The sequence below is a fragment of the Falco punctatus genome (assembly GCF_963210335.1).
Source record: "Falco punctatus genome assembly, chromosome: 2".
Lineage (NCBI taxonomy): Eukaryota > Metazoa > Chordata > Aves > Falconiformes > Falconidae > Falco > Falco punctatus.
Genome location: NC_137581.1, coordinates 63,560,495 through 63,578,452, shown reverse-complemented (window position 1 = coordinate 63,578,452; position 17,958 = coordinate 63,560,495). Strand labels below are relative to the sequence as shown.

General features: G+C 41.0%; 1 protein-coding gene across 7 annotated transcripts in view; it reads right to left on the bottom strand.

Moving 5' to 3' along the window:
- Positions 1-4,023: 4,023 nt before the first annotated feature.
- Positions 4,024-17,958, bottom strand: part of NAXD (NAD(P)HX dehydratase) — a 52,120-nt gene continuing 38,185 nt past the window's right edge. For 6 of the 7 annotated variants that reach the window (XM_080375536.1, XM_080375541.1, XM_080375540.1 and 3 more), the window contains 5 exons: positions 17,137-17,187; positions 16,952-17,056; positions 16,471-16,591; positions 7,546-7,666; positions 4,024-4,430 (listed from right to left, as the gene is read on the bottom strand). In XM_080375536.1, the coding sequence (XP_080231662.1) occupies positions 4,280-4,430; positions 7,546-7,666; positions 16,471-16,591; positions 16,952-17,056; positions 17,137-17,187 (549 nt within the window). In that variant the 3' untranslated portion in view covers positions 4,024-4,279. Of the gene's footprint in view, positions 4,431-7,545; positions 7,667-13,316; positions 13,437-16,470; positions 16,592-16,951; positions 17,057-17,136; positions 17,188-17,958 lie in introns of those variants that run through there. The other variant, XR_013926058.1, reaches the window with a different exon arrangement.

Sequence of the window (17,958 nt, the reverse complement as noted above, 5' to 3'; positions counted from 1 at the left end):
TGGCTAACAAAGATGTAGTATATAATCTGAGCAAAACTGTTGATGCTACTACTAGGTAAGTAAATACAGGACTCGCAGCAGGTGTGTATGCAGCGCAGGTGGTGGAAGCATCCAGAATACATGGCAGTGTGCATGCAGCTGTGTTGTCTGACACGGGCCCCAGTATATTCTAATGCAGGCAGCGCCCCAGCCCCGACTGCTACGTGATCTCCCCTTGCCCCCCGTTTTGCTGAGCTGGCCCTGTGATGTGTAACACAGTGAAGACAGAGGCAAGAATTTAAGCCTGTCTTTGAGGGTGAAAACACTTAGTTTTATGCCCAGTGGTTTAAACACTTGTGCTCCTGTCAGATGTAGAAGGAGCTGACACTTCTAGCCTTGAAGTATTTCCTTGTTGCGGTGTTGTTGGTGTGGTCCTGTGACATCTTTAAGCCTGGTGTCATGGTGTGCAGTTAGTTATCTGTGAGCCTGGGTGTCTTGTCAGTTTGTGCACTGGGATTGCAGCATGCTCAGTATCTCTCCATCAGAATTGGGAAGATAAAGGTAGTATGTTTAGTTATTATTTGTTCAGTTACCTTTTTTCTTTTGCAATGTTTGTGTTAAAAAAAAAACATAAAAAAAAAAAAATCATCCCTGGGTGGTGTGGCTGTGGGCAGATGCAGAGAGGCCCGCCTTACATGTGAGGCAGCTGGGGTTCTAGTGGCTGAGTTTATATGGGGCTTGTACTTACCTACTGGTGTACTTTCTTTAAAACAATTTACGATAAGAACCAAATTAAGAGGGGTGTTTGGTGGTATGTCTTGCCCCCCCTCCCCGGGCCACTCTGATCTCGGGGAAAATCCCCATTATGCCTCAGCCTCCGTGTCATGAGTTGGGTGGTTAAGCATCGCTTCGTGATTCTTGCCTGGCTGAGGTGGGAAACGCCACCGACCATACAGACACATTCCTCATCTGAATCCTAATGTCCCCTTGGGATGTTCCTTATCTGAATCCGAGTGGCGTGGTACCGCTGTCACTGGTGTTTCGAAAAATTGCAGCAGATTGTGGCCAGGATGGAAAATTACTGTCATCTCCACCCCTACAAAGAGCGGTCCCAGGTGAGGCCGTTTGGCCTGGATGTGGCCTGTGAACGGCGTCTCCCTCCGAGCAGGATCCCTCTCGGAGCTCGCCAGCGCCCAAGGGTGCAAAGACAAGAGGGCCCAAGCGGATGATGGAGCCTGGCTGATACCTCCATGCCTTAAGGCACGAGCCTTTGCCTGCTGAGAAATGCAAAGGCGTTTGACGCATCTCCCTGAACTCGAGGGGAACTTTTGATACATAGCTTTTGTACACTTGTATATATGTCTCTATACATCTATCTCCTTTGTGCTTCTAGGCATGTGTGTGAATGGATGTGGGTACCTCGTAACAAGTATAGAATGAATGTTACCATCTTGGCTCTGTAATTAACTTACTGTTGTGACTGTAGTAAATACTATTGATCCACTTTGATAAATTAGTCCATGATTAAGTGCTGCTAAAATCTTGTGTTTGCCCTTAGCTATAAACTGTTGTCCTAAGCCTGAGACTAAGATCGGCTCTACCTGCACCAAAGTTCTGTTAAGAGTTTAGAAGGTAAGGGGGTCCACTCTGAACCTCGTGACACAATGGGAGGGTCTCTTTTACCCTTTTAAGTCTTTAGTCTCTGTGTAAATTCCAGCTTAATTTTAATTTGATTCTTCTTTGTGTTACTTACCTACGTGTGAACCTTGCCACCAATCTTTGTGAAGTTACACTCCCACAAAACCACATTAAAACTATTTTGCTAATACCTTTGGTGATTCTTTAAGCGACCTAAACCACTCACTCGTGACAGGGTTCATCCACAAGGATTTTCATTTGAAAATACAATTCACACAAGTAATCTGTTCAAAAGGATAAAGGCTTTATTTTATATTGTTGAGAATAAAATGTGTAGCTGTTTTTTCTGCTCCCTTTCTGGTTATTGGTACTGCTGGAGAAGATGGGGTGTTGTCATTAGCACCTTGGCTAAAGCTTATTTGACACTGTTGGTATTTTAAATTTGCTAGTGGCTGTATTGCTCCAGTCAACTAGAACGAATGGCAAACTTAGCTCGGCTTCTGTGGGGAACGTGATTGGAACACACCAAACAAAGTACACACAAGTTAATTTGCTATTCTTTTTATTTCCTACCAAAAGAAACCGCTACATTTCCAGAATGTTTAAAAATTGTAACAATTTGTATACATTAATGAATAACAGTTACAACTTCTGTGTAGCTTTAAAACCAACATGGCAGGTTGAAATCTGTACTGATTTCTGTTAATTGACTTCACCTACAAATGCCATTTAATGGTAGTATCACTGATGTTTTAAATACAAAAAAAAAAGCTCATTTTAAAGGAAATCCAGTAGCTGTTTTAAAATCAGTTTTAACTTTCTGATTTTATTTAAAAGGAGTTGGGCTTCTCAAATAGTTTTAATGGGAAAAACAGTAGTTGCTTGGTTTCCCCAAAGATGTAGACAGTTTACAAAACTGCTTAGACACCAGAATCCCATCTCTTATGAATAGATGTTGCTCTAATCTAAAAGTCTGTGAACCCTCATAGACCAAAATGAGCAAACGTTTTAAACCCTATTTTAAAAATAGGTAACTGGTTTGAAAAGGAAAAAAAAATGCATCGGGGTGAGGTAGTAGTCACAGTGCATCCAGAAATATCAACTATAAGGGCTGAAGGGAAATACTTGGAGCAGCCTTTCTGACTGCAGGCGTGTTCTGTGAGCAGCTATTGCAAGGTACGAGAATGCAATCTGACTAGTATGCGTGACACCATATGCCAATCTAAAGCTAGATCACTGGAAAAGTGGCTGCAATGAATATATAACATCTATTGCAATAACTAGACACGTTTTATGCTTGTTCCTGCGCTTTAATGAGTATATACAGTTGGAGCTAGATTGTAGATTTAAGGGCAGTACCCACTTAAATGTCCCATGAACTTGCCCCTCTTTCCATATTGGTTCAATCCCTACAAGCTTTGACTGAATTTCCAAAACTTTAAGAAATGATACTTGTGCAAAATCCCACGCAACTTCCCCTTTATACCCAATGTTCATCTGCCCTGCCAACGAGCCAGCCAGCCAGCCAGCTCTGGCCCTGCCTGTCTTGCTAAGGGTTGAGCAAAAAGCCCCTGGAGCCAGGTGCTGCACTTGGAGCTCAAACCCCAACCACTTTTTTTCTGTTCCTGCCTTTGACTTGCAGCACGTGGCTGCCTGCACAACACTAAGAGGGTACAGGCACGTGCTGCTGGCTGCCTTCTGTTCCTTCAGTTCGTATTTCTGCTGGTTAAATGTATCTGCACACAGATCTTCCTCCTTAGGGTTCTGACTCAGCAGGCAATTTGAGTTTTAAATTTTTGTTGTGTTTGTTTTTTTTTTTTTAAAAGCACTTCACTCTTCCATGATAACTAAGAGTCTGAGCAGTTCAATTGGGTATCACTAAGTTTCTTACCCTGCCTCATACCTCTCCAAATGGTAATTTCACAAAGTTCATCATATCCAGTTCAATATGAGTCAAGGCCAGCTAAAGGAATTTTTTTTTTTTTCAGGTAAGCATAATTACTGTTTAATGCTAATATACATACAGTATATCCTTATTCTGCAATGGGGGAACCTTTTATAAAAAAGAAAACCAAGATGTTGCAGGAAGGGATGTCCTGTCAAAACGAACGCTGCCTCTGGACTGGGAATGGGAAAAGGCAGCTAACTACATTCGAAATCTACAGCAACTCTCATGCATTCCCTTTCCAAAGAGGCTGACTTTTTGCTTCTTAATATACTAGTATGGCAAAAAAATGAAGTGCAATAGCTAATTCTAGTCAGAGGATCTAAATGAAAACATGACAAGCTTGAAGAAATTCAGTTGAGCTGGTGGAAGAATTTTATCTAAGTATCAAGTGCATTATTTTTTTTTTTGCTGTTCACACTTCAGTTATTGCTCAATAACTATCAAAAAGAACAGAGGAATACTTTCAGTTTAGTTTTATTATAACAGATCTGCAACTACAGCTTATTTCAGCCAAAACATTTTTGTATTCCAAACTCTTAAAAAATATCTACATTAATCATATTTTTCTATTCTTAAAAATAAAAAAAAAATCTACCTAGCATACCAATGCTGCTACAGCACTTGAAAGGGTGCATTACTTATGTAAATTCTACAGTAAATGTAATTACTCTTGCAGTCATTGTTCTTCTCCTCTTCTCCTCTGCTGCTTTGGCTTCAGGTTTCAAAAAGTTTGTTAAAAGCTGTTCCAACTTCTGAAACCATGTCAGAGGCAGTCATTGAACGTCCGAATTTTTGAAAGGCTTGGTGGTTAGACTGCCTCGTAAGAGAGCAAGCTCCAAATGCAGCCACTAGAAAGGGATTTTGACTAAAAGGAGAAAAACAGAAACAAAAAACAACATTACAATCTGAACACTCTTGTGTAATTTATAATGTGGTGGACAATTTTTGTACCTATAAGTGTTTGTCAGCATTTTCAGGGAAGTCTCTCAAGCAAACATCTGTGTTTCTTAAGATTCTTGCATTGCAGAGCACCTTTGGCTGAATCTTTTCTTTTTTTTTTAAACAAGTACTTCCCATGTCACAGCATGTGACTGGATGAGAAACACCAGCAGGGCCGAAGGATGCAAAAGGAAAGAATGCTTAAAAAGTGGGCAAGAAGGTGTTCCATGTCTAGTTTTACCAGTGTGAAACTTCATCCTTTCATTCAGAGGAAGACTGGCAACCTTTTAACTCTTCTTCCTCCCCACATGCTGGGCAACTCAGTTTAGTTTTGTATTGCAGGGGGTGGGGGAAGGATGTGGGGATGTGGACAAGAGATGATTTTTCAACAGGGGTATAATCGCTGCTCCAGGGCCTTCATTAGATCAGCTTAAAGGGGGCACCATGACAGCTGCAGACCCCAACGGAAATATTAAGGCACATTCTGAACACTTCCTGTGTGCTTAGGAACTGCCAGAGCGCACCCAGCCCCAGGCCTCGGGTGCTAAACCTGCCCTGGAGAAGGCAGCGCAGCCCTGCCACTTCCAGAGCACCTTCTCACAGGCCGGGCCACAGCAGCTGCTTCTGCTGCCTTACGGCGCCAGAGCAGAGGGAGCCAACCGCAGAATAATTTGGGCTCCGGTTGCTGCTGGCTGGTTTCAGCTGGGATAGAGTTAATTTTCTTAGTAGCTGGTGCGGTGCTGTGGTTTAGGTTTGGTGTGAGAAGTGTTGACAGCACACTGATGGTTTTAGCTATCGCTAGATAACGTTTATAGGAAATCAAGGAGTTTGTAGTTCCTCAGGCCCTGCCAGCCAGAGGGCTGGAGGGGCACGGGACGTTGGGAGGGGACACAGCCAGGACAGCTGCCCAGAGCTAGCCAAAGGGATATCCCGTACCACGGGATGGCACGCTCAGTATATGAACTGGGGGGAGCTGGCCAGGGACTGGCTGGGCATCGGTCAGTGAATGGTGAGCAACTGTATTGCACGTAATTGGTTTCCTTTTCTCCCTTCCCTTCTCCCTCCTTTTCATTATAATTGTTATTTATTTTTATTATTAAATTGTTCTTATCTGAACCTCGAGTTTTACATTTCTTCCTGATTCTCCTCCCCCTCCCTCGGGGCAGGGGAGTGAATGGCCAGCTGTGTGGTACTGAAGTTACCAGCTGGGGTTAAAGCATGACAAAACCTGAGAAAGCTCAGCCTCAGCTATAGCTGGGACAGAGCTGCCTGTGAGTCACTAAGGACCTACTGGCTCCTGTGCCAAGTAAGAGTTTTGTGAAGGATCATGATACAGAACACAGCCAAAGCAGAATGTGGGTTTACAATTAGGTGTTACCAGGGCAGCTTTGTGTATCTTTTCCTTGAAAACAGCAACTGCATACACTCATCAAGGTGCCAGAGTTCGCACTTAAGCCATCCTGAGAGTCAATCCTGGATGCTCAAATATTGCTGTGAAACAAGAGCTGTTGCAAGGCTTCTGGGCTCAAGACAGTTAAAGTTCCTATTTCTAAGGTTGCTACATAACCAGTTTGATACACACTATAATCCAAAGACATCACCTTAGCATCCTGTCTACTTAAGTAAACAGGGGAATCCTACCTACTATGCCATTAGTACCCCTGAAAGCCAGTACAATCTTAATGTTTCGAAATCCTGCTCTGCAGAGACCTGTTTTATAAAAGCAGAGCTGACCACATGCATGAAAGGACTGGCTGGACTGCCTGCAGTGCAGTCTACAAGCTGATGCCCTGATTCACTAAACCAAAAAAGCTCCTCCTTTCCTGAAATACATGAGGTAAACAGGATTGCTACAGCAGGTGTTTGAGAAGGGTCACCTTAACACCACCACAGGAGATACAATGTATTGCTGATGCCAATTATACTCTCCCACTTTTCCTTCATCTATAAAATAAATGAGTTTCTGAGCAAGCTGTTTGGAAAAGCCACAGGAGCCCAGGACAGGACAGCCTGGAGAAAATGTGCTGTGTCTGCTAATCTCTTCAACAATTTAATACCGATCTGTTCTATACCATGCAAAAAAGAAGTCACTCTTTTAATGAAGTAAAACAAAATTCCTCCTTTAGTGGCAGCTGCGATTTCAGGTACACGATCAATCTTGATTTCATTTCTCACTGTTAGATTTCAGAATTTTAAAGTCTGGTTCAACTGGTCCCTCATTCCTCCTGGGGGACCAAGTGCAGTTGCTCTTGCAGTAAACGCGAGCACAGAGTAGTTAACTCCTGTGGATGTCTAACCATGTGCACCTGCATGTAGCATGCAAAAGACAAGAGAACTCCACTCCTCGAGCTTCAAGGGCTCCTTACTTATTGGGAAAGGGATTGTTGTTTCCTAACTGCCTGTGTCAGGTTCCTTTCCACTTTATTTAAAGCAGCTACTTTCACAGAAAGACTACATGACTGTATGGAGCAACTAGTCGGACAGGAATTGACATAATTTGAGAGGAGAGCCAGCTGCATGTATGACCAAACTGGACTGCCACTTGGCCTTTAAATGGCTACCCTCTTTGAATTGTATTTTATTTCCAAGTTTACACTTACCTGCCCCAATTGAATTACTTCGGTACACTGCAAGAGGGTTCACCAAATTACAAAACCAACACTGAATGACACGCTTTCTGAATTACAGAGATGTTGCTGCCAGTGACTACCACTTATTTATTCTTCATACTTTCTGCCTACATTCAATTGTTTTGAAAACACCTACCTCATACATATATGTCCTTGGGAATCGATCCAGGTTCACCCTCTTCTTCTGCCTCAAACTTGGGAGATGCTAGATTACTGAAGAGTTTGCCTTATTAAAATTGTATCTATTATGCAGACTGCTCTAGAATACCCTTACGTTTTTCAAAAGTACATGGATACTTAGTTCCAACAACTTCCATTTCATTTGGAAATTTCTGTAACAGGTCTACAACAGCTGCCACAGGAGAACACAGACTCACAGGAATTAAAGAAGTTATTAATTAATATTCATACCCATTTGTTTTTTCTGCTCCAGCAAGAAATGCCCAATGTGCTAAGACTCCAAGAGAACCAGAAAGGAGGTCCCCCTGTCCACCACATCTCCGGCTGCTTCCTTCATGACTGCATACAAGTACTATGAACAGACAAATCAAAAACAAAGTCATGTGCGTTTTTTCTTCCATTTACAATGATATCACTGTAGCTGTGAGGGTTAACCTCTGAGGCACACAGCAATTAACAGGTGAGAGATTAATCACAGGCAGCAGCATATGCCGAAATACACTATTCTTAAAAAAAAAATATATTATTGCATTAACATTTTAAAAATACTTTTGTAATTACTTTTCAACCGTTTACAAATAACATCACACAATGTATATGCTTTCTCCACTTCACTCAGCCTGCACAGAAGATTCAGTCACTCATAGGTTTAGTGATTCACGTGAACTGATGCTGCCATGATGAGCGATCACCCCGAACTGGACCAAGTACCTCCACAAAGCCACTGCACAAATACAGCTCTCCAGAGTCTCTGATGTTCAGAGTTTTCAAACGTAAACCAAGGTGTTTTACAAAGAACAAATGCAAAATAGAACTAAAAATCTCAAATCTTCTGCCATGCTCATGAGAAAGGTGTTTTACTGAAAACAGGCTTTTCCTTGGCCTTTGTAAAAACTATGCAAAGAGAGAGTTCTCAGCCAATTAATGTGTTCTCAGCATCCACGTGTGTTTCTGTCGGCGGTGTCACTGTGGATAGGCTCTGTCAGAATATCAAATGCTGCATTTCTCTTTTAAATATACAAAGGACCTTGGCCAAACTGATCTTTGTGGAGTTTTAACTGTGAAGAACATGCAGATGTTTTCACTAAATTTAACTCCTTTGTTCTCCACTCTCAACAAGCCCAAGCAGATAGCCTGAAGGATACATAAGGCACACAAAAAGAAAACTGCATCAGTTCTTCTACCCTTCTTGAAACTGTCTTGTGAGTATGTATCTACCCTTAGCTTTCCTTCTTGCTTGGCTCTGAAAAAAAAACCAGGAGAAATTTATTTTCCTCTTGGAGAACAGAAGAGCTGGTATAATCATCAGTGGCCAAGTAGTGATCCTTAGCATCTCCAGTCATCTGCTGCGGAGCTGCACAGGTTCAGGACTATGCACACGATCATTTGTGTGCTCCTGAGCACGCCAAGTACAAAAGCAAAGTATAAAGCAAGACACTGCTTCGACAACAGCTCTCACCTCCATTTTCTCAAGTCACCTATGCTGGGTTTCTCCAAGGTGTATGAACAGAACAGCCCAGCTGTTTTAGAGGGAGTGCTATCTATATTATTAAAAGGAATTTTTCTCTTACAAAAAACAGGAAAAATCTGCACAAAACTGAAGGACTTGCAGATAAATCTTAAATAGCAGGAAGTAAAAAACTACTTAATGCAAATAAACCCCCTTCCAGTTCATTAGCATAATTCATTTCTGCTTTTTGTTACTTGGTGCAATAAAGAATTGTACTTCACTTCCATTTCCTACCGATTCTTCCAGCAGTAATTGCTGGGCTCATGAGGCCAGGCAGTTGTGCATTTTTTCTGCCACTGAGAGGGCAAAGATTCATTAGTCACCATGAAAACAGTAGACACTGCTGCAGCACTGCCAGCAGTTAATTTTCCCAATCACTCTTCTCCCCTCCCCCCTCCCCCCCAAATTAAGATTCTGGATGTGTTTCTCAGTGAGCGATAGTTAATGTCAAATTTCACAAGTGTAATGCTCTTCTGAGTTAGCTGTCTGAAGAAGGTAGGCCCATTCAGGTGGCATGATTTTGGTTTGGTTTTTTTTGTTGTTTGGTGGGTTTTTTTTTAATACGGTGCTTTGGAGAAATTATCTCTAATTGTGCTACTTTGAAGATGGTATCTCAGAGGATTTTCACTTTGAGGGCTTGAACTCCTGGCAGGAGGCAGGATGGAAATCCTCTGTTCAAAAGCTTTGGGGCCTTCTGACTGACAGCTGAGCACAAGCCCCCGCTTATTAGCTGTATGTCACCATCTGCCACTATTCTGTAGTCCCACAACCTTCCAGTCAGTTTTGAGCTGTACAGGAAAGCAAGACCTCCTCGAACCAGGCCAATTATAATACCCTGCTACAAAAAAAAAAAAAAAAAAAAAAAAGAGTGGTCTTTTGTTTGTGGATTTTTAAAAAGTAGGTCTCAAAATACATGCAGACTACCTCATAGGCAACCACAAAAGCAGACCTTTGTACCTGCACAGAGGTACTGGAAAACAAATCCATGCGATACCTTCAAAGAAGCAGAACTACAGGAAATTCACTTGAATGGGGGGGGGGGGGGGGGGAAGGTATAACACTCAGGCAATTCTTGTGCAGAGGCTCAGTTCCTCAAAGAACACCTCAAAATAAAAGGATGATGAACATTACAAAAGGCAATGGGAAAAGCAATGAAAAACTCCTCTGAACAACACTCACTGTTAAAAGCTTTTAAAATAAAAGAAGGAATCCCACACTACCATCAGGACGAACTGGCATACTGCCAAATCTGCAAGGACAAAGTCTTCCTGATGCTTTTCCCAGCCTTCTCCTGTAACAACAAAAATAAAGCTGCCGTCTTCCCACTCCCCCAAATCCAACTTCCCCCACTAAATATCTGGGACTCTCTGTGAAGACAGCTCAAGCAGTTCTTTAAGGACCCCAGAAGTGACATCCATATATGCTGCAGTGACAACCAGTGGCAATGTTACAAGACCTCGATTACACTGACATGACTGAAGAGTCAGTGATGATGCCGAGAAGACAGGCAGTTCTATTCCCTGGAGAGAAGCAGAACGATGTATTTACATGAGGATACAGTATTTTCTGGCCCATTGCTCAGTAAGACTATACCACATTCAACCAGGGATGAACGTGTACATCACAAAGCCTATGAAACGTGGTTCTTGGAATAGCTGAGGACACCAAGATGACTGGATGCTGGACAACAGGGTACTTGCAAAGACTGAAATCACCACAATGTGTCAATGTTGAAAGGCAGCAACCAGGGCCACTTAAGGTCAATTAGTTTGACACCAGTCCCATTCAAAATAATGGAGAGGTTCACCTATAGTTCAGCCTTAAGATAGAAACACACAACCAATGCCGGCCAAATTGGCTGTTGGGGCAGGGTGTCTTGTTTTGTTTTTTAATACGTCTGGGCAACCAAATCTGACACCATTATTTCACAGGGTGATAAACCAAGAAAATCCACCTCGTAACAGAGTCTTTTATTGAAAACTATGCGAAATAACTTTCTGAGAACTAACCCCCCCCAACACCCACACTCCCCCCAGCTCCCTAGCACCTACCCACGCAGCGTACATATACTACCATAAGAAAAGGCCAAATGAAATAAAAATTGACGTAATTGAAAAAATTGCTGAATGAAGTATGGCAAGGAGATCTGCTGGTGTCAGAACCACCACAGTGCTATTCAACAGTTTCAACATAATCTCAGCAATTAAACACCACATAAATATTGCCAGAGCTGTATGCAGCAAATGTAACACATCCCTCACATATAGTCACCCAGATTTCTTGCTTAGCTAAGCCCATGTAAACAATTTTTACCAAAACATGAGTGCAACAGAAACAAAAAATTGAGGGCTGTCATACTGACAGAATATTAGAAAGTGGAAATTCAGGAGTTTTTGGCTCCACACAATTCCCCAGACTTCCTAGGTAACTACGTCCAAGTCATTTAGTAGCTCTACGTTTAAGAGATTTCAGGCCATAAAGTAAGTTACCATTAAACCCTTTTCAGCACTCCTTGAAGATAAGATAAACATTAGCATCTGAGGCAGCATTCAGCCTATGGTGTCATACTTAATTATACCATTACCAGCAGGAACTCCCAGCCCAAACTTTGCTGGCAGATCAAAGCCCAGAACGACCCATTTACAGGTACGGTGCACTTAATTAAAAAAAAAAAAAAAACAACCAACAGTCTGTTATGTAACTGAAAATAGCTGTCCTCTCTTTAAAGGAAAAAAAAAACTTAGGATTTACTAATTTCTCTGAGATCAAGCGCTACAAGTTAACTGGGAACCACCAGTTTTGATACGGCTGTACACAGGCAGCCCCACTTGCGACACTAGTTCCCAGACACATTCCAGTCAGAAAACCAAAGGCCCATGTACAATAAAAAGTGCTGTACATCCCTGTGCTCTTGATTCACAGTGTTCACACAGTAGTGGAAAACCCCCAAACCCTAGGGATTCGGTTTTTATGTTTGTATTTAGAACACAGAATGTGAAATATGGGATAGCTAGTTGAGGCTAAACATGTAATATTGATGATGACAAAGAAGGCTAAAGAGCCTGTATGAAGCGTCACATCTACTGAGACTGCAGACCGAAAGACAGCCTTGGAGACTAAAATTAAATTCTTGAATCTCCAATGTCCTGAACAAGTTCTTTTCATTTTTTTCCCAATTACAGAGCAGGAGTATTACACTGATTCTAATGTGCTCAGGAGTCTATATATGAAAGATACGACCATTCTGACTGCCAACACGATCCAACTAGATTGGATCAGCTAACACCAGCTGCCCCACAGAACAGCAAATACTCGTTTAATTAAAATACTTAGGATTTCCATTTTCTATGCAAAATAATGTAGCTATCAAGACCATTGTGGTCCATCAAATGCAAGGTTTAGACCATTATCAGATCTTCAGTAAAATATTTTACAAATATGTATCTCTGACCTGGCAGATACTCACACTAGTAAAAAATTTATCTTTTTCCTTTTGCAAGTTAGTTCACAAAAGCACATAGCTGGAGGTTGTGGACTCCCAGAAACATGTCCCAAAGTGCATACAGACAGGGAAACAAAGATTAATGAATTTAGCTGGAGAAATCACTCAACTGATGTGGAAAATGTAAGTTGGCTTTTATATAAAGGGTGCTTATACTTTTATATTCCCTAATCACACTTTTAAAACTTAGATAGGTCCTTGAGTGTGAGACACCAGGCCATTTAAGTTACAAGAAAATGATCCAAATTTTACAGTACTTTTCTCGGACAGGTGCAGGAGTGCCAGAGGACAGATGTGATGACAGGTAAGCAGTGCCAGAGAGACAGCAGGCTAGGCTGCACATGTGATGGAGAGCGCAGTGGCGCAATGGGCAGGAACCGTGACACCTCTGTTTTGCTCACTCTGCAGAAGCAGCACAGGAGACAAAGGTGCTGCCTCTCACTTAAAAATCTAGGCAAAATTTGCTGGGCAGCTGGACATCGTAAGAGCTTTCAGCTGAGTGAGTCAGGGACTGACAAGCACGGAATAGCTTCCCTTTGCAGCTGCAGAGGGAACGAATGGCAGAAATCAGAAGTGCTGCTTGGGGATTTGGGGCAAGAGTTGGCTTTTGACCCCACAGTCAGTACTCAATAATCTTGCTCACATGCTGCTTTGCATTTCTTGACCATAGCTATGGCTGGACAACTGGACAGAAACTATGTTTGGCTCCAGGTGAAAGTAGTCACAGGCAGCAGTGGGCTGGTTACCCATAGTCTGCTTTTTGGAAGGGAGGAGAGGACAAACACAAGTGCTGGGGAAAATGCAGAAAAAAGTCATTATAACATTTAAAAAACAAAAATCCAAATCCTTTACTTCAAGGACCTAACCAAATTTTAAACATGTTAGGAACTAAGACTGGTATAACCACACTTTATTATTGACCAGTTCTCCAAAGAATAATGAAAAGAAAACCTTAGAGAGCTGTGCCATAGTGAATAAAAGCTGACTTACCTTTTACCCACAGGCTGAGTACTCATTCCTACCCTGGTCAGTGATGGCACTGATATCACCTACCAAGAGCATGGTGAAGCTCATCTTTGTAGAGCAGGGAATCAACAACTGTAGACCAAGCTATAATGTGAAATTGCAAAAGGAAAGAGAAAAACAGTATATAAAACTTAATTTTAAATTTTGGCGATTACGTTTACAGGGCAGTTGGCAGCTCATAACTGTAAATGGAGATAAATTTTAGAAAAACCTCCTTTATAGTAGAGGACTGCTACTGATTTCACAGAGGCCATGTATTGATTCAGTACTGATTTTAAGGCCATAAAGAACCACCTGCACCATCTAATCTGATCTATAAAAACAAACCTCAAAAGTGTCCAGACACTTCACAGTTTGGCAACCGATCAAAGTTCTAAGTATGTTATTGTCATAGCTAATTTCTTTGTCCGTTAATAAAACCTGCCTTTTAATCTGAATTTATTAAGCTTCAGCTTCCAATCAGAATGTATTGTGCTTGTCTGCTTAGATGACAGAGTTATCTTCTGACAGCAATCCTTCAGCAACACCTGTACTTCCAGCTCACTATTCAAATCACCCGGTAACTTTTTTTGTCTTCAGCTAACAGAAGTCAATTGTCTCTGAATTTCCTACTGACTCATGAATAAAAGTACTGTGAAAATAACCACTACAATCACTCTAAGCTATAAAGTATTCACCAAGCCAGCCTTCCCTGCTGCAAAATTCAGCATCCTCAAAAAGCCTTCCTTCCAGAACAGCCAAGCACAGAACACTAAACCTACATAGTTAAGTTTGCAATTTCCGGTTTTCCTGGAGTGCACTGAGACTTACTTTTTAAATTTTTTCTTCCCAGAAAGCATGCATGCAGTATATTCCGAAAGGAGAAAGTTTAAAAGTCATTTATGGAAACTACAGTATCCATGTGCTAAGCACATAAGCTCAAGCAGTAAACACCTGAAAACAGGTAGGGCTTAAGCACTACGAACAGATGATGACATGAAAAATAAAAGGCAAGAGGAGTACACAGATCTTTTCATAGTATTTGATTGTGCTCAGAGGACATTGGCCTGATCCAGTGATCTGGTTTTCCCTCACACTGGAATCATGGATGTATGTTGTCTTAGCTGAAAAAAAAATTACATCAGATCAAAAGAACAGACAGATGAAAAAAGAAGTTAGGAGCGAAACACCTGGGAGAGAATTCAACGTCAGTAACATGGCAACATGTTCTGTGTTGTGGCACAGAGCAGACAACAGAATCTTCTCTCTCAATGTAATTTTGCATTTGAGAAGCTTTTAAAAAATTGACTGACAGTAGTTCCCAGACCCAAAGAACACTCTTGTTGAAAGGAAGCTGAAGTCTATAGTTTCTGCAAAATTCTCAGGAACGTTCTTGCAAGCAACACAAACCCTAAAACCAGTATTTGTAACAGGCATTATAACCTGTATTAAACCTGACAACTGCTTTCTTACAGCTCAGCAATGCTGCCTGTAATGTCTGTAATCCAGGAAAGAGAAAACATCAGTGACAGAACCAAGGTAAGAACAAGAGAGCAGCCCTATAGCTGGACATCAAACAACTGCTGTAAAGGCCCAGAACTGTTTTTATTCCAAAGCAAAGAGCCACTTAACTAAGAGAAAAAAATATCAGAACACAACAAAGAACAAGGTGGGATAAAAACAACAAAGAGCCCCCAGAGCAAGCAAGCCATACATCAAACTTGTGCCACACCTGAACATACGAAATTGAAATTGGAAAGAATTTCAGTTGTTTCCTGGTTTTTTGAATCCTGCATGACAAGAGACAATGGAGATGGAGTGTCCCCTCTCTTCAGCAATGGTGGGGGTACACTTGTCTCAAGAATAACACAAAAGAACAGAAGATATACTACGTAATGTGCTCAATCTAACGCGCTCACCCAGTTTTCCTGACAGGCATTAAAAAAGCAACAACTCTGCGTAAAAAGAACACTGTTGACATAAAACCAGCGGAAGAAACCGGTACTTTCTACAGTGCTCTAAAGCTCTCTAGCTGGCATAAACTGGAGGTGGGATATTTTATCCTCTGGCAGAGTTCATCCTCCCAGTTCAGCCTGGCCTGACTGTCCAAGGTTACAAATGAAGTCTGCTATGGGTGCAAATATGACAGCAGACTTCATGCAGAGCAACTTGGGTACTATATGACCGATCAAAGTCCTTTACTACATAGGTGTAACTACATTGCTTCTAGATCCCAGCTTGCTTCACAGTCTGCTATAGTATCTGTACTAACGGGGGCATGTAGAAGGTGGCTCTGCACAAACTAGTTGTCGTATTACATCTGTTTTTCTGTTATAAAAGACTCCTAAGGCTTCTGATGATGAAAAATTGACTGTATATACAAAACGGTTCTGAAGCGGCATAGAAGTTTAACGGAGATTAGCATTTCAAGTAATTAGAAGCAGAGCTGCTGCTGGTTATGTATGTGAAATAAGGCCACGTGGTCAAAATGCGATGAAAGCACTCATGAATTACTTTTATACTGATCACAGCAAATGATCAGTATAAAAAGCATCAGACAAGCAGCTAGGTTTGTTAAGTATACTTTAACCATATGAGTAAATGACTGTTTTAAAAAGTCGTAATCTAGAGTTTATTTTTTTTTAATTGTCAGTGTTAACGTACAAGTCATATACATACATGCTAATCTACAGCCCCATGGTGGACAGTATCAAGGAACTGAGCAGCTCATGAACCTCAAGACATCTTTGTTTATCACACACACCAATATATTGTGAAACAACAATATTATTCTGCATTAATTCAGCAACGGCATCTGTGCTTATATAGACCATCTCAGCTAAGGACTTTAAAGCAGTTCACAAAGATTAAAAAAATTAATTTCTCGATAGCTGTGTAATGTAAAATATAAGTTATAGCCATTTAAATGAGAAATGAAATCAGCAACTTTTTTCAGCAAATAAATTAAGTTGCACTCAATCTACACAAATCATCCAAAGGTGATCTGCAAAGACAGCCATCCCTCCCCTTCAGCCTTCAGGGGAATACAGTCAACCAATTATTACACAGTCCAACCACTGGACTATAACTGAAAGCAAACAAAACAATCACATTGCTAAAAGCAAAAGGCTTCACTTACCTTTCTCTCCATCTGAAATAAGATCTCTTTCTCCCTTTTGAACAATTGTCAAATTCCCCATGGCTTGGCTGAGTCTTAATACACATCCATGATGATCACTACTGTCTACGGGGTCTCTAAGCTACAACACAAGAATTCCATACACAGTACATGTTTTACTACTAGAACAACATACTCTAACACATGCTATTTCAGCATATGTATGGGGGGAAAAAACCCAAAACCCCCCTAGCATCATCAGTCTTTCCAGGTATTTTTTTTCCATACCCACTGCAGTACCAAAAAAAGCCTAAGAAAGGGTCGTCTTTTTTAAAGAGCTCTGTTTAACAATATCCATTGTGGCGATTATCCTACGGAATAAAAACCCTCTTCCATGTAAGAAACAGCACGTAATCTTTAAGCCAGTAATAAATTGTTTATTTCTAAAGACTAAAAGACTAAACTTGCACGTACTTAAAAGTCAAAAAGGAAAACAGCTCACCATAGCTTCATAGAGTCTACTAAACTCCATATAGTTTGGAGTAAGAATAGCTCGCTGATAGCCTTGAATAAGAGAAGGCTGCTGGGAAATGAGCCACAGTCCATCCTGCAAAAACCAGTGAGAAGAACATTTACTGAATAGATTCTTAAATGTCAAACAACTGACTGAATCAAGAAAATACTTACAGCATCAATAATGATAGGAATTCCTTTCACTTTCGATTTTTCTATAATACCCTGCAAAAAATTCAGATAACTTTAGGATACTTGCTAAATTAAGTCTCACAAGATACAAAACAAACTAATCCAATAATTCTGATCAGGTAAGTTGTTTTTACAAAATAAGATTAAAAAACCAACAACTGTTACATTCTACAAACTAATGCAAGATTTTCATATCAAATAGTAATTTTACAGTTACATTGTTTTCTCCCTGGTTCAAGTATAAGCAGTGTCAACAGCGTTTCTATAACCGACACCAAGGTGTTGATATGCAAACAAGCAAGCAATCTCCCTCACTCTCCCTGGGGCAGGAGGCATGCAAAGCCAACAGAAGTCACACCTGGTAAACTTAAATCTCTAACTTTTTAAAAATATAAATAATCAAAATAAGTATTGCCACGACAGAAATCTACCAACAACTACAACACTGATTTTAGTTGCTTTTCTGATGATAGCCCCACTGCAATATTTGAGTTTATGTACAAACAAACATCCCGAGACAAGCAGTATGTAAGATGTTACTTCATTTATGATCCTGGAGGTTTTATACTTTCAAAGCAAAACCAAGGCAGTCCAGACAAGAGACCATTTGCAAAAGCGTTTTTTTCAGCGAGGAGTACCTACTAGCAGACTGTCTGCCCTTGTTCTCTCTCGTAACCAAGCAGCGGCAATGACTGATAGTCAAGCTTTTTTAATGAGCAATGGCTGACAGTCAAGTTTTTTGAATGTTCGTCATTACCAACTTGCCTTTGAAGCTGGAGAGTTTATCTTTTTACTGTATAAGAT